The sequence below is a fragment of the Labeo rohita genome, chromosome 9, assembly GCF_022985175.1.
Source record: "Labeo rohita strain BAU-BD-2019 chromosome 9, IGBB_LRoh.1.0, whole genome shotgun sequence".
Taxonomy (NCBI): Eukaryota; Metazoa; Chordata; class Actinopteri; order Cypriniformes; family Cyprinidae; genus Labeo; species Labeo rohita.
In genome coordinates, this window is record NC_066877.1 from 29,871,107 (window position 1) to 29,894,717 (window position 23,611).

General features: G+C 35.5%; 2 protein-coding genes across 5 annotated transcripts in view; both read left to right on the forward strand.

Annotated features, from left to right (window-relative positions):
- nckap1 (NCK-associated protein 1) overlaps positions 1 to 14,234 on the forward strand; it is a 56,979-nt gene extending 42,745 nt beyond the window's left edge. For all 4 annotated transcript variants that reach the window (XM_051118700.1, XM_051118701.1, XM_051118702.1 and 1 more), the window contains 8 exons: positions 2,257 to 2,350; positions 3,771 to 3,853; positions 5,714 to 5,794; positions 5,865 to 5,958; positions 10,482 to 10,598; positions 10,757 to 10,866; positions 11,025 to 11,114; positions 13,270 to 14,234. In XM_051118700.1, the coding sequence (XP_050974657.1) occupies positions 2,257 to 2,350; positions 3,771 to 3,853; positions 5,714 to 5,794; positions 5,865 to 5,958; positions 10,482 to 10,598; positions 10,757 to 10,866; positions 11,025 to 11,114; positions 13,270 to 13,386 (786 nt within the window). In that variant the 3' untranslated portion in view covers positions 13,387 to 14,234. The remainder of the gene's footprint in view (positions 1 to 2,256; positions 2,351 to 3,770; positions 3,854 to 5,713; positions 5,795 to 5,864; positions 5,959 to 10,481; positions 10,599 to 10,756; positions 10,867 to 11,024; positions 11,115 to 13,269) is intronic.
- A 2,802-nt stretch (positions 14,235 to 17,036) lies between these two features.
- On the forward strand, positions 17,037 to 21,598 carry frzb (frizzled related protein). The gene is made up of 7 exons (XM_051118704.1): positions 17,037 to 17,926; positions 18,405 to 18,443; positions 18,560 to 18,616; positions 18,786 to 18,851; positions 18,997 to 19,201; positions 19,275 to 19,338; positions 20,626 to 21,598. Exons 1-7 carry the CDS (start codon positions 17,470 to 17,472, stop codon positions 20,689 to 20,691), a joined length of 954 nt encoding a protein of 317 aa, XP_050974661.1. The 5' UTR covers positions 17,037 to 17,469; the 3' UTR covers positions 20,692 to 21,598.
- The last annotated feature ends 2,013 nt before the right edge of the window (positions 21,599 to 23,611 follow it).

Here is a 23,611-nt window from a genome sequence, read left to right on the forward strand (position 1 = left end):
ATTTCTTAACTAACTTACTTGTATATTATGTTTGCCTGTTTTATTTATTTATTTATTTATAGGCAAACTTTACTTTGACTTATAGTCAGGTCCAGACTGAATTAGTGGAATCTATCTATCTAACTATCTATCTATCTATCTATCTATAATTATTTATTTATTTATTAGTAGAGATGCAGGATATTTGATTTTTGCCAGTTTCCAATATGCCGATATTTTTCAACTCATTTTGGCCAATTGGCGATGCCGATACTGATATATTTCCTTTTGTTTGGAAACAACAACAGATTTCTTCTGTGTAGAAATTATAAACAAATTATTTTTTATTTTGGTTAGTTGTTAACAAGAATTTATTTGTTAGAATTAAGGGTTAAAATAAACAGTAATGTTTACATTTTTTTTTTTATACATTCAATATACATTAAAGCTTTATATATTAATCGCTTTATTTATTTATTTTTTATTTTATTTCTATTTATTTATTTATTTATTTATTTATTTTTGTCAGAAAAATGCAGTGCTAACCTGAACATTATATTTTAGGATTTTATTTTTTATTTATTTTTTACATTTAAAGCCATTATTGGCCAAATCTGATAATGGTCTGATAATATCGTTCATCCCTATTTTTGAGTTATTTATTTAAAAACATCACTATTTGATTTTATTATTATTATTCCTTTTGGGAAAAATCTCTGACTGGCAGGTCTAGACTGAATCTGTCTTTTTTTATTAATAATAATATTGTGCTTCCCTATTATTTGGCTTTATTATTATCTTGCTTATTATTATTTTTATTTATTTTTATTTTTTTAGGAAAAATCTAGACTGAATCTGTGACCTTATTATTTGTTTTTGGTTTAATTGTTTGGTTTAATATTGTGTTTTTAAAATAGAAATTTGAATCACAGTTTCCATAAAACTATTAAGCACAAATGGTTTTTGATATTGACAAATGTATTATTTTATTTATTTATTTATTTTTTTTAATTAGAATAAAATTACTGTTTTGTTTTGGGGTTTTTTTAGCAAATAAATGCAGCCTTTTTTAGCAAATAAATGAATGCTTTTTTTTTTTTTTTTTTTTTTTTTTTAGTATTTTAGGAGAAAATGTGTGACCTTCTGCTGATTTTTAAACACAGAACAATGTTTTGAAGCTCTTGACCTTAAAACATTGCTGAGAGTAGTACATTTGTAAAACATGGTTAAATTATCCAAATATGTAAAACCAAAACACAAGAGGTCGTGTAGAACTTGAATGATTGGACGTCCCAATTTAGTGGAAATACGAAGAGCCTTTTGTGGATTATTGCAGCCACAGATTCCATGTGGGCCTGTTTTCCGGGAACAGAGTTTAGGTAGCAGTTCCCCTCACTGTGAGTTATTGCATAACATCTAGACAACAACAACTGAGAACTGTCAGCAATAATAAATTAATGGTAATTGTGATCAAACCTGAACCAAATGCTAGTTTGATTGCATCGAAGGTAAAGCCTTCCTCATGAGGAATGAATAGTGTATTGTTTGCACCCCCTGACACAATGATTAAGGAATGGACTTTTCTTTTTCTTTTTTTGGCAGTCCATCTGTTTGTAAAAGCCTTTCAAAATACATTTCATTCATTAATGGCAGCTGATCTGCAAATGCGTGATATATGTAATTGAAACAGTCCACTGCATTATAAAAGTTTCTTGAGCAACAAGCACCAAGCAAAGTGTGTGAACACAGGCTTGGCACATGTCAGTGATGTTCAACATGCAAACCTCTCTCCTTCAGCTGAAAGTAATTTGGGGGAAAGAGAACCAAGTTTCCTATCTGACCCACAATCAGCTGTGGAGTGAAATGGTTTATTTTGCATTTCTATTCTGCACCATGTTCACCGAAGGACTTTAACGCGGAACGTGTTTTCTCTCAGAGCTCAAATTACGCAAATCATTTGTTGACATGCGAACTCGCTCTCTTGCGTTTCTTCCCCATTTCCGTCTCAGGCGATTTCATGCCTTTAATCGGCTACTGTTCAAGATTGTTCAGCTTTGCTGTTAAAAGTAATTTTCTGGGTTCAATTGACAGCATTTGTTTCGGTTTTCAAATTAAAATTGCTTTCTGGCAGTCAGCTGTTCTTAGATTTTCATTTCTTTAAAGGTGCATGTAGCTTATGATGTCCTCCTCTGGAAATATATACTTCGGACTGCTTCAGACATATTCGCATAATTTTTTCCTGCTTACTCATCATACTGTCGTTTGTCGCCCTTACAGAAACTTGTGGTGGACAATGTAGAGGTTCTGACCCAGATGAGGACCAGCTTCGACAAGCCGGACCACATGGCTGCACTCTTTAAGCGGCTCACATGTGCGTATCAGTTGTGGCACTTTTAATTAAATACAATACCATTGAAAAGTTGGGGTCCGTAAGATTTGTAAACAAATTATTATTTGTTGACAGCAAAATACATTTATTATATTACAAGATAATGCATTCTGGAAAAATGTATCACAGTTTCCAAAAAAATATTAAGCAGCACAACTTGTTTCAATATTGATGATAATAAGAGAGCAGGAAATCAGCATATTAGAATGATTTCTGAAGGATCATGTGACACTGAAGACTGGAGTAATGATGCTGAAAATTCAGCTTTGCCATCAAAGAAATGTTAAATGTTAAATAAAAAAAACTCAGTAACTAATTGTAATTGTACTACTTCTTTCAAAAACCAACCCCAAACTTTTCAATGGTGGCATGTATTCATATGTGACCTTAGACCACAAAACCAGTCGTACGTAGCATGGGTATATTTGTAGCAATAGCCAACAATACATTTGTCGATTTTTCATTTATGCCACAAATCATTAGGATATTAAGTAAAGATCATGTTCCATAAAGATATTTTGTAAATTTCCTACCATAAATATATTAACGCATATTTTTTAATTAGTAATATGCATTGCTAAGAACTTAATTTGGACAACTTTAAAGGTGATTTTGTCAATATTTTGATCCCTCAGATTCTAGATTTTCAAGTAGTCGTATCTCGGTCAAATATTGTCCTAACAAACCATACATCAGTGGAAACCTTATTTACCTTATCTTAATTAATCTTACTTTCAAACAATTGACCATTATGACTGGTTTTGTGGTTCACAAGTCACACATATTATTATTATTATTATTATTATTATATTAATCTGCTTTGCTCGTGAAATAACCTCCATATTTTTTCTCTTTCTGCTGGTCTCTGATCTACTTTAGATTAATCTGCCCATGAACAGCATGTAAAAACAAAGCAAACTGTGTTTGGTTACTTTATATGTCTTCCTGTCAAAACAGCGGTTTCTTGCCAGAATGAGTTTTAATGAGAAGAGGCTCACATATCGAAATAGTTTTATAGTCATGAGACGAGATCTGAAATGACAAATAAAACTCCAAAAATATAAAAATGGCAATTAAAATGAAATATTTTGTATATTTTAGATATTGTAAATTTCCAGTCGTGTCCACGAGAAGCACTGTATTAGACAATAGCTGTTTGGAATGTCACGGTATGAGCTATAATAACAATCACGGCAGACAGGGCCCTCTTCGCAGAGCTATTTGTGCTATTTTTTTTTATGGCTTGTCCTCATACAGTCATATTACCGAGCTCAAATGTGATCCCGTCTGAGGAATGTGGCCCATATACACACCACCTGCAGACCTATTTTTAGTGGTTCTAAAGGAAGAAAATGGCCTATTTTTGGAAGATATTAATATGACTTGTCTTCTATTTCTGTAGCGGTCGACAGCGTGCTGAAACGGATGACCATCATCGGTGTGATTTTGTCATTCCGCTCTCTGGCTCAGGAAGCTCTCCGAGATGTGAGTTGTTATCGAGACGTCTTGTTTTGTTTTTCTCATGACTCGCTCTACACTTACACCATTTCGGCTTACAGAAAGATGCTGTATGTCTCACTCATTCCAATATTGTATTAGCTTTTTTCTTTCATCAAATGCATAAAATGTTTTGTAGAATGTCCAAGCTGTTATTTTTCATACAGTATACAGTAGGGATGTAATGATATCAAAATCTCACAATACGATAATATTGCGATATGAAGTCCACGACACAATATTTATTGCGATATTTTTAAAAATTGGAATTTTGTACATTGTAAAGTTAAATTATTCTAATGCACTTTAAGAGTTTAAAATTAAGAGCTCCAAGTAGGGAAATTACAATGCTTATTTCCTAATTTCTACACTTGAAAGAGATATTTTTAATTTGGACTGCAGTAACGTTACCCATTTAAACCGCTAGTTGTCGGCAGTTCATTCTGCACTTTTAAGATTTTATTTTGGTGGAAACAGAAGGAAAACTCCAGCTTCAGTGAAAACAGGCTTACAAAAACACGTCTCAATACAAATCTAGTGAAATGCTGTAATCATCTGCTGCGTAAATAAAGCATAACTGGTGGCGTTTGCGTTGTCAAACGTGCTCTAAATTCACAGTTTATGCAATAAACAGGTTCACTGCATTCATTTACTGTGAACAGAGACGTTCTGAGGCCTCAAAAATACCGGATCACGAGCTCATCGCCTGAAATGTGTCTCAGACTTGATGAAAGGATTAAGCTATATTGTACTTTTCAGTTTTAGTTTGTTTGACAGATACTGTGTCAAAGCATAATGACCCAATTGTTTCATATTGTCATGTGACCATGTTTTGCTATCGCGATATCACTATATTGATAATATCATCATCATAACATCCCTACTAAACAGGGATGATGATGATGATGTGGATGTGTACTGTCAGCCTCAGGGTTACCAGATTTTCACAACATAGCCCAATTGCTACTCAAAACTAGCCCGAAAGTAGTCCAATCACATTTTGAAGGGGGTCACCCATTAAAAATCACGTTCTGTGGGGGGGTAAAATACACATTTTTTGGTGGGGTTCCCCTGGTCAAATTAGCATTCCAGGTGCTAAATATTATGTTACTGGGGGCGATTATTATATTGATAATATCATTACATTCCTAGTAAACAGGGATGATGACGACGTGTACTGTCAACCTCAGGGTTGCCAGAGATTTCACAACAAAACCCGCCCAACTGCTACTTAAAACTAGCCCAGAAGTAGCCCAATCACATTTTGGAGGGGGTCCCCCATTAAAAATCACGTTTCGGAGGGGTAAAATACACATTTTTGGTTGGGTTCCCCTGGTCAAATTAGCTTTCCAGGGGTTAAATATTACGTTATTGGGGGCGATATTGATAATATTGTTACATCCCAAGTAAACAGGAATAATGATGATGTGTACTGTCAACCTCAGGGTTGCCAGATTTTCACAACAAAACCCGCCCAGCTGCTACTCAAAACTAGTCCAAAAGTAAGCCAATCGCATTTTGAGGGGGTCCCCTGTTAAAAATCACACTCCAGGTGGGTAAAATACACATTTTTTTGGCGGGGTTCCCCTGGTCAAATTAGCATTCCAGGGGCTAAATATTACGTTATTGGTGCCAGCGGACATGAAAAACAACCCATGGCAACAGTGTTAGAAGACACTGATCAACCTCCAAAAAGAACTTCTGACTTTTGAGTTAAAGGAAAAAGAAAATAATTCAGCATTGGAATGACGAGGTTGTTCACACTTTTCGTAACTATTTAACTATTCCTTTGTTCAAAATCGTCGTAGCCCAAATGAGCTCTAATCACAGATGTGTCTTTTTCTTCAGGTGCTGTCCTGCCACATTCCCTTCCTGGTGAGCTCCGTGGAAGACTTCAAAGACCACATTCCTCGTGAAACTGACATGAAGGTAGGTGACGTTCAGACTTGCCATCAGTAGTTATGATGGGCTGCGGATCTGAAATTCTCCCTTTTCTCAGGTCGCCATGAACGTGTACGAGCTGTCTTCTGCCGCAGGCCTGCCCTGTGAGATCGACCCTGCCCTGGTTGTGGCTCTGTCTTCCCAGAAGTCTGGTAGGTTATTTCAGATCATTTGAAATGGTAATGCACTTCAGGCCATTTCTAACCCAGATGTAACTTTTTGGCACTAAAATATAAACTGGCTCACCAGTCAGAGGAAAATAAAACGCCGTAACTGGAAGTTCTTAAGTTTTGGCCTCCTAAGAAAGCACAGATTATGCCGATGTACCGATATGCGTCAGGTGTTTTTGCTCTAGAACGCAGAGCGCCTGCTTTTGGAATTCAGCTTTCATCAGCACTTTCTACAAAATAGGTACTTAGTGTGACGTCGGTGTGCATGTACTTGAAAGAAAAGTTGAACAGGAATCCTTTTTCCAAAGTGCACTTTGTTGCTCAAATCTAAAGGCCGTTTCATGCCAAATGATTTACCAGAAATCCCTGTATTAAGACCTTGGATGCAAGCTAGCTGGCTGTAAAAAAGGTTTGGTTTGTGTTGAAACGTTAAGTGGTATCACATGGTTTATATCGGGTCTAATCTGGTCAAGTACTGCAGCGCTAGGATGTTCGCTTGCACTGTGATTACAGCGTAACCTCACGCTGTAAGGCACGCTCAGAAACATACATTACATCCACACCCATGTTCACTTTGGTCACAGTATCAGTTTACCATGTCATTTCTGTGGTGAATGATTTCACAAGAAAGTTTCAAACCTCAGATGGCCAGCCCTATCTTAACCACAACCTCAAGAGTTAAAAATAATAAAAATATCTATGCATAGGAGATCTGTCTCATGAGTGTCCTTTTCAATGCTGAAGAGTAGCTAAATAAAAATGCCACTTAACATTTTCTGTAGTGTGATAGTACTTGGTTATGTTAGAAACTGCATTGCTTTGCCCATAACTACTAACTTTTGTAACAGTGTAATGTGACTTAATAATGATGCATGGCTTATAAATGCTGAAAACATTTTTTTTGCCACAATGTATTACAGAGCTACTTTACCAACATGCAAAATTGAGGCGATAATCAAACACACTTCATTTTAATGAGTCAGATCAGGTTGTTTTGGTTCAAAAACAATTCGGTAATACAATTGAGTCTATGCAAGGCGTTTTACATCATCTTTTAATGGGAATGTGTATTTAATAGGGGTGTAATGGTACACAGATGTCAAGGTTCAGTATGTACCTCGGTTTGAGGTTCACGGTTCGGTTCGATCTCGGTACAAATGAAAAAAAAAACAAATCTACTATGATAGGTTTCTTTTCATTTATTTTAAACAGACAGTAGAACAAATTACAATTTTTTCCACCTACATGTGAAAATACTAAATATTATATCAAATTAATGTCATATATAGGCTATAAAATCTGCAGTACAAATATACATACAAGGAATAAATGCTTGAAATATATTTAATTTAGTTAACTGATAGACATGGGGAAAAACTGCGACACGTAACAGCCTATATTTACTGAGCTTCAGTTCAGTTTTGTGACAAAGGAAACTCAAATGGCAGAAAGCGACATTCTATTTCTTTTTTGTTTAAGTTGATTTTGCTGGTATGAGGAAAGTTGGAGCTCGCGCACAATAACACAAAACATATCAGTTCCAGGCTTCTAGCATTGCTAACTTGACAGCGCAGTCTGTACTTTATCAAAATAAAACACAGTGAACCAAACATCAGCGCCCCCGCCTCGCTGTGTCACCGTTAGAATAGTTTAGCATTTGGATGCATCGCAAATATGAAAATATTATGGAATATTTGGATTTGTGCTGAATGAGAGCAGTAGGATACAAGAGAACAAAGCTCCATTTCGCAGACAGTTGAGTGCACAAGCCTTTAAGTTAATGTTATACTCCTTTGTCAGTGAGAGACGCGTTCATAAACAGCACATGATCACTGTCTAGTGGACTTTGTTTTCAAGTGCACAACTCCTGCCATTCGCTGTTCTTTTTCTGGCAGTTCTCGAACGGAGTTGCATTACTACGGGCACCCCCTTCTGGATTGAGGGTGAATTGCCTGTATTCGTTTTAAGGCCTCATGCACTGAACCGTGATGCCCGTACCGTGAAGGTGCGGTACAAATACATGTATCGTTACACCCCAAGTAGTATTTTTTTATACTCTGTAGGGCTGCCCCTAATAGTTCATCTGAAAGATGTATGTAGTAGCAACTTTATATGGCAGCTCAATCTAATGTTAATCTAGAAAAATGTCACTGCATGACAGATGGAGTCGCCGATGCGTTCACTTGCTCTTAAAATACTGTCATTTTTGGTTATACAGATAAAAGTAATACATCTTTCGAATATGTAAAGAGACTGTTTATTTGTGTGCACTCACAATAACAACGAAACGTTGTGATTTTGTAAAATAATGAAAGCAAACAGGATGTGCTTTCTGCCGTCTCAGTCTCTGTAAACTTGAGCATGAAACTTCGAACCTCCATGTATACTTGCCTTAGTAACATAAAAAATATATCTACAGAGAGTGAAATCTACTTTCAAATGAACCAGTTTAAATAAAAAACAAATATGCTCATATTATGTCATCCGTATGAAACACGCATACAGGTGCATCACTGTTGCGGAGATGACAAGTCAGTGTCGCCGACTTCATCTCTTAAGCTGAAAACAAAGAAACCACTAGTTTATCAATAAATTATTCAAACGTTAATGCAGTCTCCTTGCTGTTTTTTTCCGACACATTCATAATCCTTACTTCTGCCAGTGCGCTGTGGCAAGCTTTTTTTTCGTGTACTTGAGCGCTTATTAGGCTATGTAGGCAATTAAAGGCTCATTATTTTGATTTATATGGTTTATTAATAAATTAATAAAGAAATAAATTGATACTTTTATTCAGCAAGGATGCATTATATTCCTCAAAAGTAACTAAAAACCTTTATTATGTTATGAAAACATTTCATTTCAAATAATGAAATTTCATATATGCAAAAATTAGGCAACGGTTTTCAACATGCTGAAAATTCAGCAGTACCACTATAAGAACAAATTATATTAAAATATGATAAAATAAAATTAATTGCAGTAATATTTCACAATATTTGTACTGTATTTTTTTATCATATAACATAAGAATATAAAATATATTTTAAAGTTTTTTTTGTTTTTTTTGTTTTAAAACCATTTAAAGGATTAGTTCACTCCAGAGTGAAAATTTCCTGATAATTTACTCACCCCCATGTCATCCAAGATGCTCATGTCTTTCCAGGATTTTTCTCCATATAGTGGACTTTAATTGGAGCCAATGGATTGAAGGTCCAAACTGCAGTTTCATCGCAGCTTCAAAGGGCTCTACATGATCCCAGTCTTATCTCATGGAATAATTGGTCATTTTCTAAAAAACTTTTTAACCACAAATGCTCTTCTTGCACTAGCTCTGTGATGCACGTCTACGTAATCATGTTGGAAAGGTCACATTGGTTAGTTCTTCACCTGTGTACTTCGGTTCAAAAAAGGAGGGTAGGGTAAAATACTCCATCTCATCTTCTCCTCCAACTTCAAAATTGTCCAATTTTTTTTTTTTTTTTTTTTTTTTTATAAAGGGCGTTTTACGCCTACGTCACGTGTGACCTTTACCGTGTGATTACATAATATGTGAAGTTGTGGAAGCAGAGCTAGTGCAAGATCAGCCTTTGGGGTTAAAACGTATGTACATTTTTATTTTTCTGAGAAAAAGACCAATCGTTTCGCTAAATAAGACCCTTATTTCTCAGCTGGGATTGTGTAGAGCCCTTTAAAGCTGCTTTGAAACTGCAGTTTGGACCTTCAACCCATTGGCTCCTATTGAAATCCACTATATGGAGAAAAATTCTAGAATGGTTTCCTTAATTTCTTTTCGACTGAAAAAAAGAAAGGCATGAGCATCTTGGATGACACGGGGTGAGTAATTTATTGTAAATGCTAGCGTATGTAAAATTGCACTGTATTGCACATTGTGCAACCTTATTGTAAAGATTTAGCAATGCTTGAAATGCTGTGCGTCTTTATGGTTTGCGAAGCTAGTTTCAAAGTAGCTTCCCTTGCGCAGCTGTTTTCAGATGCATCTGTGCAGCATTGCTTATCAAGCTCTCATCAGGCATTAGAGCCCATTCGAGGAATCGGCTTCCTGAGAAGAGGCTTGTGCACTTAAACGTACCTCATTCCACATAGCAGTTCTCCAGAATTGAGCAAAGCTCTCCGGTGAACAGCTTTCATTTTCTCAGAGCAGCCCAGACCCTCCAGGGCCTCTTGGCCAGCACTGATGTTTTTGTTCTATTCCCCTGATGGTTCAATCCAAACGTCTTCTGTTTACTATCTAAATAGCGAGTCAACTCGAACTAGACTTAATTGAATCACTCCCAAACGCTGTTGCACTAATAACATAAATAAGAGTTAATTTTTGGACATTGGTGCCGTTTTTCTTGGCCCTTCGTGCAGATTTTCGGACACTGTCCAGAGAGAGAAATGCAATCGCTGCAATTTCCCTGCCATCTCACAATGGCAGCACGTCAGTGTTTCTCGGAGTTACCTAAAGGAAAACTCATGAACTCGATTCTCTGTGTTCGCAACAGAAAATATTAGCCCGGAGGAGGAGTACAAGATCGCCTGCCTGTTGATGGTCTTCGTGGCCGTTTCCATGCCGACCCTGGCCAGCAACGTGATGTCGCAGTACAGTCCCGCAATAGAAGGTACCAATTTTTACATTTCAGACTCGCGCTGAACCGCTGCGAATGAAATCTGATTACATCTGTGCTGTTTGAACTGCGGTTCGCTGGAATGACGCGTTTTAATGCGCATGGCTTTTATCGTGTGTGCGTGTGTATTAACCCTCTATAAATCTTTTAAGGTCACTGCAACAACATTCACTGTCTGGCTAAAGCGATAAACCAGATTGCCGCTGCTCTGTTCACTATCCACAAGGGCAGCATAGAGGATCGCCTCAAAGAGTTCCTCGCCGTAAGTAACCGCATTAGCTGGAATTGTCCTAATTCCTGGCTTAAAGCTTTTTCATTTCATTTCATTTCATTCAACATGTGAACAATGAACACTCCATTTATGCAACTCTCTCTATGGGACTTTGCAGCTTAATAAAACCCTGTAATTCTCTCCCACAGCTCGCCTCCTCCAGCCTGCTGAAGATTGGACAGGAGACGGATAAAACCACTACACGGAACAGGGAGTCTGTTTACCTGCTCCTGGACATGGTGAGTGATTCCACACCTCTGTTGCAAGACAAAAGACAGAGCGTTTCATAATGGTCTGCAACAGTGCAATCAATTTCTCCGTTGACAAATCTATTTTTAATGATAATGAATTAATTATTCAAGATGCTATATCATATGCTGTGAGGATTTTAATTATATATGATATATACTTCTGTAAAAGTCGCTTTGATTTCAAGTTTTCTATTAAAAAAAAAAGGTTATTTTGTCATTTAAACTTTAAAAAACAAACAAAAAAAAATCAGTGTTGCAGGAGTAAAAATATCTTAAAGGAAACTCCACCGTGGAGAAACAAATCACAGCCTGATGAATGATGTGATTTCCAGTACATGTTGAAATGACATATTTGGGGAAAAAAGATTTCCATTTTAAATAAATGCGGTTTAACGTAATCAAAGAATCTTGTAAAATGTATCATGATTTGCACAAAAAAGCTGCAAAAACTGTTTTCAACACTGAATAATGAGATATGTTTCACCAAATCAGCATATTAGATTGATTTCTAAAGGATCACGTGACAGTGAAGACTGGAGTAATGATGCTGAAAATTCAGCTTTGCATCACAGGAATAAATCACAATTTAAAATATATTGAAAATAAAATAATACAATTTCAAACTATAAATAATAATTGATTTTACTCTATCTTTGATCAGTGCAAATAGCGAGCATGAGACTTTTGTGTAATATATAAAAATGACCCTCTAACACTAGTGTTCTCTATTCTTTTTCAGTTCCCTCTACTTGTTTTCTTTTTATTTATTATTAAAAAAATTGATTCAAAGTACAGCTAAAACAGTACAATTTTGAAATATTTTTTCTGTTTAAAATAACTGTTTTCTATTTGAATGTTTTAATGTAATTTATTCCTGTGATTTCAAAGCTGAATTTTTAACATTATTACTGCAGTCACATGATCCTTAAGAATTCTATCTAATAATCTGATTTGTTGCACAAATAAACATTTATTACTATTATTTTGAAAACAGCAGAGTAGAATTTTTTTTCAGGTTTCTTTGCTGAATGGAAAGTTCAGAAGAACAGCATTTATCTGAAATAGAATTTTTTTGTAGCATTATAAATGTCTTTATCATCACTTTTGAAGCAGCCTTGCTAAATAAAAGTATTAATTCCTATAATTTATTTTCCAAAAAAAGTATCCTGACTCCAAGCTTTTGAATGGTATAGTGTATAATGTTACAAAAGCTTTTTATTTTAGATAAATGCTGATCTTTGGATCTTTCTATTCATCAAAGAATCCTGAAAAACACAAAAAACACAATATTACAGTTTTTGCTGTACTTTGGATTAAAAACAGCAGACTTGGTGAGCAGAAGAGACTTACTGTTCAAAAACTTTTGACTGGTTGTGTGTGTATGTATATGTGTGTGTGTGTGTGTATATATGTGTGTATATATATATACATATATATGTGTGTGTGTGTATATATATATATATATATGTGTGTGTGTATGTATATATATATATATAATTAAAAAAAATGCTATTTGTATTTTTATGCTTAGCAGGGATTACAGTCGGTAGTTTTATCATAACTTCACAATGCTTTACAGCATAAGTAGTTAATTTCCTTATAAACAATATTAATTAGAATTGTCTGTCTTTTTGTCGCAAACTTGATTGCTTTGAACCAAATGCTGTAATAATGTGACTGTTCTCCGAGCGGAACAGTTTGGTTCAATGCTTAGAACTGAAGAATGTTTTGAAATCCCTATGGAGAAAATGAAACGGGAAAAGAACCAAACCAACTGCTTTGGTTCACTCTATTTCTCCATATTTCCATCCTTTTTTTTTTAAATCCGTAACCAAAAAAAAAAAAAAAAAAAACACTTTTTTTTTTTTTTTTTTTTTTTTTTTGATGACCATCTGATGACTGGGAAAATGTGCTAAAGTTTCTGTTGTTTGTGTTTGAGAGTCACACAGCTCTTTTGATCTGCAAGTCTTGCGGGAGATTTGTCCATGGGATTTTTCAGTCTTTGAAGCGCAATCTGCAGAATTAAGAGTGTAATGGAAAGCGGGTTTTTTAAAACGAACCCACGTGCGTCACTTGCAGCGGCAGTTACATCTCAATCCCGTCGGCCTCACCATCTGTTCTGAACATGATTGTTTTTGTCTAGATCGTTCAAGAATCACCATTCCTCACCATGGACCTCTTGGAATCCTGCTTCCCGTACGTCCTGCTCCGGAACGCCTACCACGCCGTGTACAAGCAGTCGGTGTCTTCTTCCGCGTAAGAGTTCCCGTGCGCAGAGCACTTGAGGGGCGGATGCTTCAGCCCTCATTCCATATTCCTCTGTAGGATTCTCCAATGTTTTAGTCTTACCAGTTCGAGACTTTTAACGGGATCAAAACTTTTACGACACTATAAAGAGGGAAAGAAAATGATTTGTTTATTGACCACTTACAAGAATCGAGTTTGATCCCAGGGACTAGTGACACTAAGTATCATTTTGACCATTTGTTTTGGTTTGTGTTTTCATTTGCAATGGTTAAACTTGGAAACAAACACATTAAATAGTTAATTGTGCGTGTTGGGACGTGGGGGGAGGGCAAGGGTGAATTATTAAAAACTCTACATCATGCTAAATGCTTGTTACGATAACAGATGCCTCTATGAAACAGTGATTCTTTTTTTGATGTTGTTCTAGATCTAATCTGTGTGGGTTACTGCGTGCTTTCTCTCTCTCTCTCTCTCTCTCTCTCTCTCTCTCCCTCCGTGAATTTGCATTTATTTTCATTACACTTTGTGTTCCTTTGACATACTTGCCAAATTAATGGATATAACAGCATCTCATTTGGATTGAAACGGCAGAATTGTGCATAACTACATGTTATAAAAGCAACCTAGTGTTGTTTGTACAAAGCATAGTATAATTTTTTAACTAACTTTCATGATGCCTTGTGGCATTGACACTCCATTGTACCTGTCTGTGAGCTACAATAAACATTCTTACATATTTATTGAATGTTTATCAGTTGTTTTCCCCCTTCCTCTCCCTTAACCGGTTTTATATGTTTTGGATTTTTTGGAAATGACAATGTATCTTCCATAACATGAATAAACATCAGGTCATATGCAGTTTGACTGGGTCCGCTTTAATTTGTTTGATTCATTTTAATAATTCAGTCAAACCAGTTCCCATCTTCTGTCTAAATGATTTATTAATATTTAATTATTATTATTATTATTATTGCATAAAACACCTTAGAGGTCACTGGCAAGTTCATGGAAAATTCATTTGTGAAAGTGTGGAAACCCTGTAACAGTTTGCATGTGTGATTTTGACACTGTATTATACAGGAATATGAAAAATGGCTTCTATATACAGCATTTTTATTATTCTGTTTTTAGTCCAAGCCGACAGGAACATTGCTGAACTTCTTTGATCGGAGGCTGCTCGTCTAAATCTTCTCACATAAACTGAGCCAAACGGCACACTGCAGATGTTTTTAAAAGACTAGATTTACTTTTATGGACTTGTTTTTACCTTTTGTTAGCACTCTGTTTTTAGCTTCGCATTTGAGGTGTACCTGACCCTTTTTGGAATATAGTTCAGATCAAATTTTTATGCTGCTGCTGCTGATAAATTGCATAATTGAGCCCTGCGCCATGTAAACCATTTGCTACATAGCTGTTCTAAATTCATATCATAGCATATTGATATTCTGTGGTACATAGCGACATTATTTCAGTGATTATATCATCTGGTGGATGATATCACTTCATGAATTTGCTTAATAGAGCTGTTTATGGTGCTAAACCGCAGAAAAGAATTAGCACTTGAGTCACTGAGTTCACTTGGAAATTCCTAATGGGTTTTTAGCTTGGCACTTTTTCGATTTATGAGTAAATGAAGTTATGTAGTTAACATTTCTTGAGGAGACTTTAACATTTTGTTGTACTACACAGATTAGGTACAGTCATTCCTCTAAGATGCCACTAAATGGAATATGCTAACAATTTTCTACATAAAGACTACAAAGGGATGTCTGATTCGTCTCGAAGGTAACGTTACATCCTTATGGTAGTTGTAGTCTTTGTTTAGTAGCTTGCTAGCAGCTATATTTTTTTCACAAATCATGTCTAAGACTGTACTTAATGCTGTAAAACGTTAAATCGATGTTAACCGGAGACCTTGTTTTACTCGTAAATAAGTAAATAAACTCTATGCTAAAAGGCGAACTAGCCTTACTTATTTCACGATTAGAGTTGTATAATGTTTTAATGAAAATTGCGCTCTTAATATTTTTGTCATTGAGTTCCCTCAGAAATTCCTAATGGGTTCTTAGCCTAGCTTTTCGTTTTATGAGTAAATTAAGTTATGTAGGTAACATTTCTCTTAAGAGACTCACATTTTGTTGTACAACAGATTGGCACAGTCATTCCTCAAAAATGCCGCTAAACGTAAGATGCTAATACATTTCTACGAAAAGGCTACAGATGTCGGACTCTTCAAGAACATCACCTCACATCCTTGTGGTAGTTGTAGTCTTTGTTTAGTAACTTGCTAGCAACTAGAATTGTTTAGAAATCATATCTTTGGTATGAATGCGTGCTTTGTGCTGTAAAACGTAAACTCTATGTTAGCCATAGACCTCATTTTACTCGTAAATAAATAAACGTTATGCTAAAAAGGTGAATTAGACTTACTGTTTAACCAGCGAGTTTGATTTCATGATTACAAAGGTGTATAACACTTTAATGAAAATTGAGCCCTTAATCTTTTTGTCACCAAGTTCCCAATTTCTAATGGGTTTTTAGCCTAGCAGTTTTTCGATTTATGGGTAAATGAAGCAGTTAACGTTACCTGAGGAGACTTTCACATTTAGTTGCACAACATGTATACAGTCGTTCCTCAAATATGCCGCTAAACGTAAGATGCTAACAATTTTCTACATAAAGACTACAAACGGATGTCTGATTCGTCTTGAAGGTAACGTTACATACATATGGTAGTTGTAGTCTTTTAGTGACTTGCTAGCACCCGGCATTTTTCTGTCTTTTTTTTTTCAGAAAATGTCTGAGGTATGACTGCTTTATGCTGTAAAACGTGAAATGAATCTTAACCGTAGACTTTATTTTACTCATAAATAAATACATACATACACATACATAAATGCTGTGCTAAAAGGCGAATCAGCCTTACCGGTTATTTTGATTTCAGGATTACAGATTTGTATAACGTTGAAAATTGAGCCCATATTTTGTCATTGATGTCCCCCAGAAATTCAGTTTTTCGATTCATGAGTACATTATGTAGTTAACATTTCTTGAGGAGACTTTAATATTTTGTTGCACAACATAAATCACATACAGTCATTCCTCAAATACGCCGCTAAACGTAAGATGCTAACAATTTTCTACATAAAGACTACAAACGGATGTCGGATTCGTCAAGAACATTACCTCACATCCTTATGGTAGTTGTAGTCTTTGTTTAATAATTTTCTAGCAGCTAGCGTTTTTGTCCAAAAATCAAGTCTGAGGTATGACTGTGTGCTTTCTGTTGTAAAACGTGTAATGAATGCTAACCATAAACCTAGTTTTACTCATAAATAAATAAACGCTATGCTAAAAAGGCGAATTACTGGTTAACCAGAGTATAACGTTTAAATTTGTTTGTATTTTAAGTCAAGATTAGTCTACATAATGTGCAAAAACATCAGCTCCAAATAACTAGCCTACATACACTTCTTTACTTTTGTAAATGCACTACAACATCATGTGAAGTGTGACCATTTTTTTTTTTTTTTTTTTTTACCTTACTGTAGTGCCCTAATCAACACAGACCGATGTTGATTAGAGGTCTGCCTTTAAATTAACACCTCCTTATGTCCACAACTCAAAGTACTATTTTACTTATTCAAACAGCGCTTTTGTCTTTGTTGAAGTCTTTTACGGCAGCAGTAAGTCAACAGTCTTGTGTTTGAGGGCGCAACAGGAGACTGAAGTGATGAGGAGGAGGTGGGCTGCTTAATGTCCCCAGCCCACCTCTTATTCCTCCTCCTCCAGCTGCTTCCAGTCGCTTTCTGTCAGCAGGAGCCGGAGGAGAGATCAGTCCACCCGCGCGCTCCTGAAGTGAGGATCCCGACGACCATTTCCAGGAGAGAAATTCTTTTTTATCCACCTTTATTTCAGCGAGAATATAAAAATATGAGCTTCCGCTCTCTGCCTATCTGATGCAATACTTCAGTATGCTTAAGTTAGTTTGAGGAACTTTTGGGGAGCTTTTACGCGCAAGAGTCTCCAGCGCACCAGAAGATCTCCGTATGCCCTTGGTGAATTATAAATAGCTTCATCACTCAGTTGTGTTAATATGTTTTCCTACGAGATGTTCATCTGCGTTCTGGCCATCGCCTGTCTTCTGGAGATCCCCCGAGACACCGCAGCCGCGTCCTGCGAGCCCATCCGCATCCCCATGTGCAGGACCATGCCGTGGAACATGACCAAGATGCCCAACCACCTCCATCACAGCACGCAGGCCAACGCCGTGCTCGCCATCGAGCAGTTCGAGGGGCTCTTGGGCACCCAGTGCAGCCCGGATCTGCTGTTCTTCCTGTGCGCCATGTACGCGCCCATATGCACCATCGACTTCCAGCACGACCCTATCAAGCCCTGCAAGTCCGTCTGCGAGCGGGCCAAGTGCGGCTGCGAGCCGGTCATGAAGAAGTACAACCATACGTGGCCGGAGAGTCTGGCCTGCGAGGAACTGCCCGTCTACGACCGAGGAGTGTGCATCTCACCTGAGGCGATAGTCAAAGCGGAGGGGCCAGGTTATTCATGCATTTATCATTGATTTTGTCGTTTATTTATTTGTTTTGAGGTACATTTGGGCTCTTTTGACAGTCATCTCATAATTACGCAAATTTTTATACATTTACTTTTTTTTTGTATGCATATATTATGTAATATGTTTAATATATAAAGTGTACGATAATGTTTATTATTATCATTATTTTTATTATTATATGGTGTAAACTAGATGCTAATCTTATATTGATACAGAGTAGTATTAATTATGCTATATTATATATGACATTATTATAATGAAAGGTGCATTATCTCATCTCAGTATCCAAAGTGGCTCATTTTGCATGGATTCCCCCTATATATTCATATGCTTTAGTTATTAATTACAGTATGTCTAATATTTACTTTTTTTTTTTTTTTTTTTTTTTTTTTTTTTTTGGTATTGTTTATAATATCTGTAATCATTAAAATGAATAATCTTTAAACATTTCTTCCCTAAAGATAATCCTTACTATCAAGACCCTTCAAAATGTAACCCTGGTGAGATCATTTTTGATCACTTTGTGATAAATATAGCAAATTTTAAAGAGGATATTTTTAAAATGCATTTATGAAATGCAGTCTGAACATTAATCTCAGTTCTCATTGTTGTACAGAAGGAAATCCAGACTTCCCAATGGATTCACATAATGCCAACTGCAAAGGAGCTAATGGTATGCTATTTAAGCATTAATGGTTTTATATTTGTTAGGTTTTTTAGTTTTGTTTGCATGCATATATCTTAAATGTTATGTAATGTGCAGATATGTTTAACATGGCATTGCAAAGTGCTTTACAGTCTATTTTACTAAAATTTAAAACATAAACACCTTTACTTTTCAGAACGGTGCAAATGCAAGTCTGTAAAGCTTGCTCAAAAGACATATTCAAAGAACAATTACAATTATGGTAAGACCTTAATTTCATTTTACAGTTAACCTTAAGTTCTCGACAGTATTTCTTACACATCCTCTTTCTGTCCTAAACATAAAGTTAAAACTCCAAGGACTTTTTGTAATATGTAAACCTGGACATGCTTTGTTTCTCTTTGCAGTGATCCGGGCAAGAGTGAAAGAGATCAAGACTAGAAATCACGACCTGAGCGCCATTGTGGAGGTCAAAGACGTCCTGAAATCTTCTCTGGTCCACATCCCTCGAGACACCGTCACTCTTTATTATAACTCGGGGTGTCTGTGTCCTCCGCTAGCAGCCAATGAGGAATATATCATCATGGGTTATGAAAACGAGGAAAGGTCCAGGTAACGGCCTGATTTATGTGATGAGGATATTCGTGGGTTATATTCCTGTTCTCATAAATCATTTCTCCCACAGACTGCTGCTCATTGAGGGATCTATTGCACAGAAGTGGAAAGATAAAATGGGACGGAAAGTGAAGGTATGAAAATAGCATTCACTGCAATACAGTGATCCCAAAAAGTATTTGAACACTTTAGTCACACTTAAAATAGCTATTGCACTGGATGCAGAAATATAAAATCAAGTAGCAGCTGCAAGCAAATAATGCTTGATGATACTTTTTTTTTTAATAGCCAGTTTTGAAGACTTTTAATCAATTGGTCTCAAGGTGATTTTTGGTGGAAGTATGAAGTCAGTTCTCCTCAAGTTCACACAGGTGTCATAGCAGAGTTACTACAGGTGGAGAAAAATGTTCCACTAACGTGGAACTACTAGAAAGTATTCAAATACTTGGTCTTTCATACATATATATATATATATATATTTTTTTTTTTTTTTTTTTTCTCCATACATTTTGGGGTTTTTTTTTTATTGTTTTTTCACTGTGTTAGTGAGCAGTAGTTTTTCTTTTTTGTAATGATTATTTAATCAAAACAACCAAACTGCAGTTTGATTGATATTACTTTGAATGCAGAATAAAAAAAACATGATTTTTTGAAAATTCTTAATTTTAATTGACTATATATATGTAAAACGCATAATTATTTATATAATATTTAATATTAATATATCATATAATATTTTTATTTTTATATATTCACAAATCTGGCAGTTCATTTATTTATTTATTTATTTATTTCAATTATATATATATATATATATATATACACACACACACACACACACACACACAAAACATTTAAAATATATTTTTAAAAATAAAATTTTAGAAAATATATTTTTTCTGAAATAAAAATTTCATTTATACATATTTGTCACAAACACATAAAAACATTTCAAATTTATTTTTAAAATAAAACTTAAAATATATTTTTATAACATAAAAAATAAATGTAGTTACATATATTTATATATATAGACAGGTTTATTTATTTGTTTGTGTATTTTTGGTTATTTATTTAATTATTTATTGTGGTGATTGTATCTAGTAATGAAGTATTTTATCTTGAATAGTTATCATGAACAGTTTTATACCTAACTTATTTTTGTCTTATTAAGCCTCCAAATACTTACATGTGTATATATATACAGAATATAAATGTATATATATATACATATATAATATTTTGTCAAAATATATGTAGATAGATAGATAGATATAATAAAGTGTCATTAATTTCTATGTTGTATGGCTTTGACCTGCTGACATAAAATGTAACACTGTGTAGCCTTTGAATGAGCGTATGGAAAGAGGCCCCTGATACAGAGGGCAATGGGAAGTGACTAATGTTTTTCTGTGTGCCAGCGCTGGGACCAGCTGTTGCGTCAAAACCCAAACCCAAGCAAGAACCCGAGACGGACCCGCCACTAACTGTCTATTGAAAATCCACACGGAGAAGAAGAGGTTCAAAAAACTGAAAAATTGCACTATTGTACTTTTGTTTGTTTGTTTTTTCATTTTTGGCTGAGACTGTTTTTTAGTTGTTGCTTTATGTTTTATTGTTGTTATATTCTCATAAACAAAATGTTGCCTTTGCACAAACAAAGTGTTGGTTTGACATTGCCGTCTATACTTGTTGGGAAAGGGTGGCGAGTGTCGGGCAGCGTTTGCCCATCAAAGTGAAAAGGAATGAACGAGAGGGAGGAGTATTTTTTTAGCGGCGTTGAGGTGGAGAGCCACGGAGATGCCAGTGTGCTTTGACATGACGCAGCGCTCCATTGAGCTCTCTGCATACAAAAGCAACAAACGCTCTCTCATCACAAACTGCAGCTGCGCTGAATTTCCCCTCAGGAGGTTTAAACGTTCTTCTGAAGAACAATGAACGGCGCGGGGGGAGATAGAGAGAATCCTTTGGCAGCAGCACAGGGACGTCGGGATGATCCAAGACTGGGAGTGTAACATTATCGTGGACGACGAGAACAAGCTGTTGGGCTTTCCGAATGATGTTCATTTAAAAAAAGAAAAAAAGCTTTTTACATGATACTTTCTGTAGTTCTGTTCTCTCGTAGATATGCTTGATCTAAAGTGTCATTCCTAGGAAGAGGTAGCATTTGCAAGTGTCATGCAATTAAAACGGCTATTATTGTACAAACTGTACATAATGCTTTAGAATCCACCGTTATCAGTCATATCTTGGTTTACATCTAGCTGATGACATGACCATGTTTGTATGCATTGTTAATGACATCAATTTTACAAATAGACATTTTGTCTTCCAAGACAAACAAGAATATTTCTTCACTGTACTTTTCGGTTCAAGTAAAGATGTTTAATCTTATTTGACTCAGTGTGACATGTATTTCTTTTATTTACTGAAAATGAAAATATGCTTAAAAGTTACTCAACCTCAGGCCATCCAAGATTTAGATGAGTTTGTTTGTTCATAGAAACAGATTTGGAGAAATGTAACATCACATCACTTGCTCACTAATGGATCCTCTGCGGTGAATGGGTGCCGTCATAACATCACAATAATCTACAAGTAATCCAAACAATTTAAGTCCATCAGTTAATGTCTTGTGAAGCAAGAATCTGTGTGTTTGTAAGAAACAAATACACCATTAAGACATTTTTAAACTTCAAACTAATTCTTCCAGCTAAAATATAATATTTAATGATATATAATATTGATTTCTCCAGTGAAAAAAGTTGTCTCGTCTGAATTAGGAGAGAAATATGCATCGTTTACAAGCAAAATTATTCCAAAACAGTTCTAAACAGAGGATGGACTTCTTCACTGGAGGAAACGTTATTATTATAGACTCATACTTTAGTCAGAAGCGAGGGTTAAAACGTTTTTTTTTTTTCTTACAAACACATGGCTTTTCACTTCACAAGATGTTTGATGGACTGGAGTCGTGTGGATTATTGTGATGTTTTTATCAGCTGTTTGGACTCTCATTCTGACGGCACCTATTCGCTACAAAGGTGTCCAATGGTGAGCAAGTGATGCAATGCTAAATTTCTTCAAATCTGTTGTGATGAACTCATCCATATTTTAGAAGGCATGAGGGTGATTCATTTTAAGCTAATTTTCATTTTTGGGTGAACTTTTTCTTTAAGTCTTGTCTTTGAAATATTCATCAAAATAGTTTTTGCTTAAAACAAGAACAAATATCTGCCAATACGGTAAGAAAAATAAATCTTGTTTTTCCCTTTGAATTAAGTTTATTTTTCTTGCCCATTTGCAGGTTTTTTTTTTTTTTCTGTTTAAATAATTTTCATACATTTTTTTTTTTAAATGACTCAATATGTTGTCATGTTTCTCAAGTAAATGTGTCTTAAGAATGTTTAAATATTTTTACTAAAAAACAAGACAAAAACAGTAATGTTTTGCAGTGTGTTCACACTGTTTTGAAATAAAATCTGACCATATTTACTTATTTATTCTGGAGAGAACACTGGGTATTAAGACTTGTATGGCTTAATATAATGCAAATGATATCTCTTACTAAAATATGTAGTAGAAAACCCACGAAAGACTTACATATTTAACAAATCCACATCGATTTATACATATTTTGGACTATAGGGGGCGCCATTATTTTGATTACGTGAAATGGCTAGTTTTACCGCAACATAACTCGAAAAATAAAATGCTGATATGATACACATTGTGTGACTTTTGGTTGTAATTTTCAGTCGAAGGGCAACAAGAGAAGCGACGTAAGCCTTCACTGCTTTTCCCAGCAATAAGAGGACGAAAAAAGAATAAGAAAATGCCTATGGACGTATAAAACTTCCCAAAGACCCACGTCTTTACTCCACTTAAGCCCTAATTCCTTTGAGGCTTTTAGTAGAGCACAGCTAGTTACTGAAAAAGCATATAGGCAAAGACAAGAAACACTAGATGCCATCCTGACCGGATGTAAACATGCTGACCCTTGTCATGACGCCGCAGCCACTGAAGGAGCTTCTCAACGCAGATTTCACTCGATATGCGGGGGCGTTTATACTCCTTATGGCGAAAATCGGTGGTGTGCCATTTGGTAAGCCTGTAAGCTGTTTCAGTAGCTGTGTTTATCATATCAGTATTTTATTTTCGAGTTGTGTTGTGGTAAAAATAGCTTGCCGAGTGCAATAATTTTACGTCATCGAAATAATGGCGCCCCCATAGTCCAAAATATGTGTAATACAATGTGGATTTTTTTAAAATAACATAAGGCTTTCATGGGTTTTCTACTACATATTTCAGTAAGAGACATCATTTACGTTAAATTAAGTCACACAAGTCTTAATAATCTTTTTAAGGTTGAAGTGTCTAATTCCTGCATCACCAAATTTGGGGATT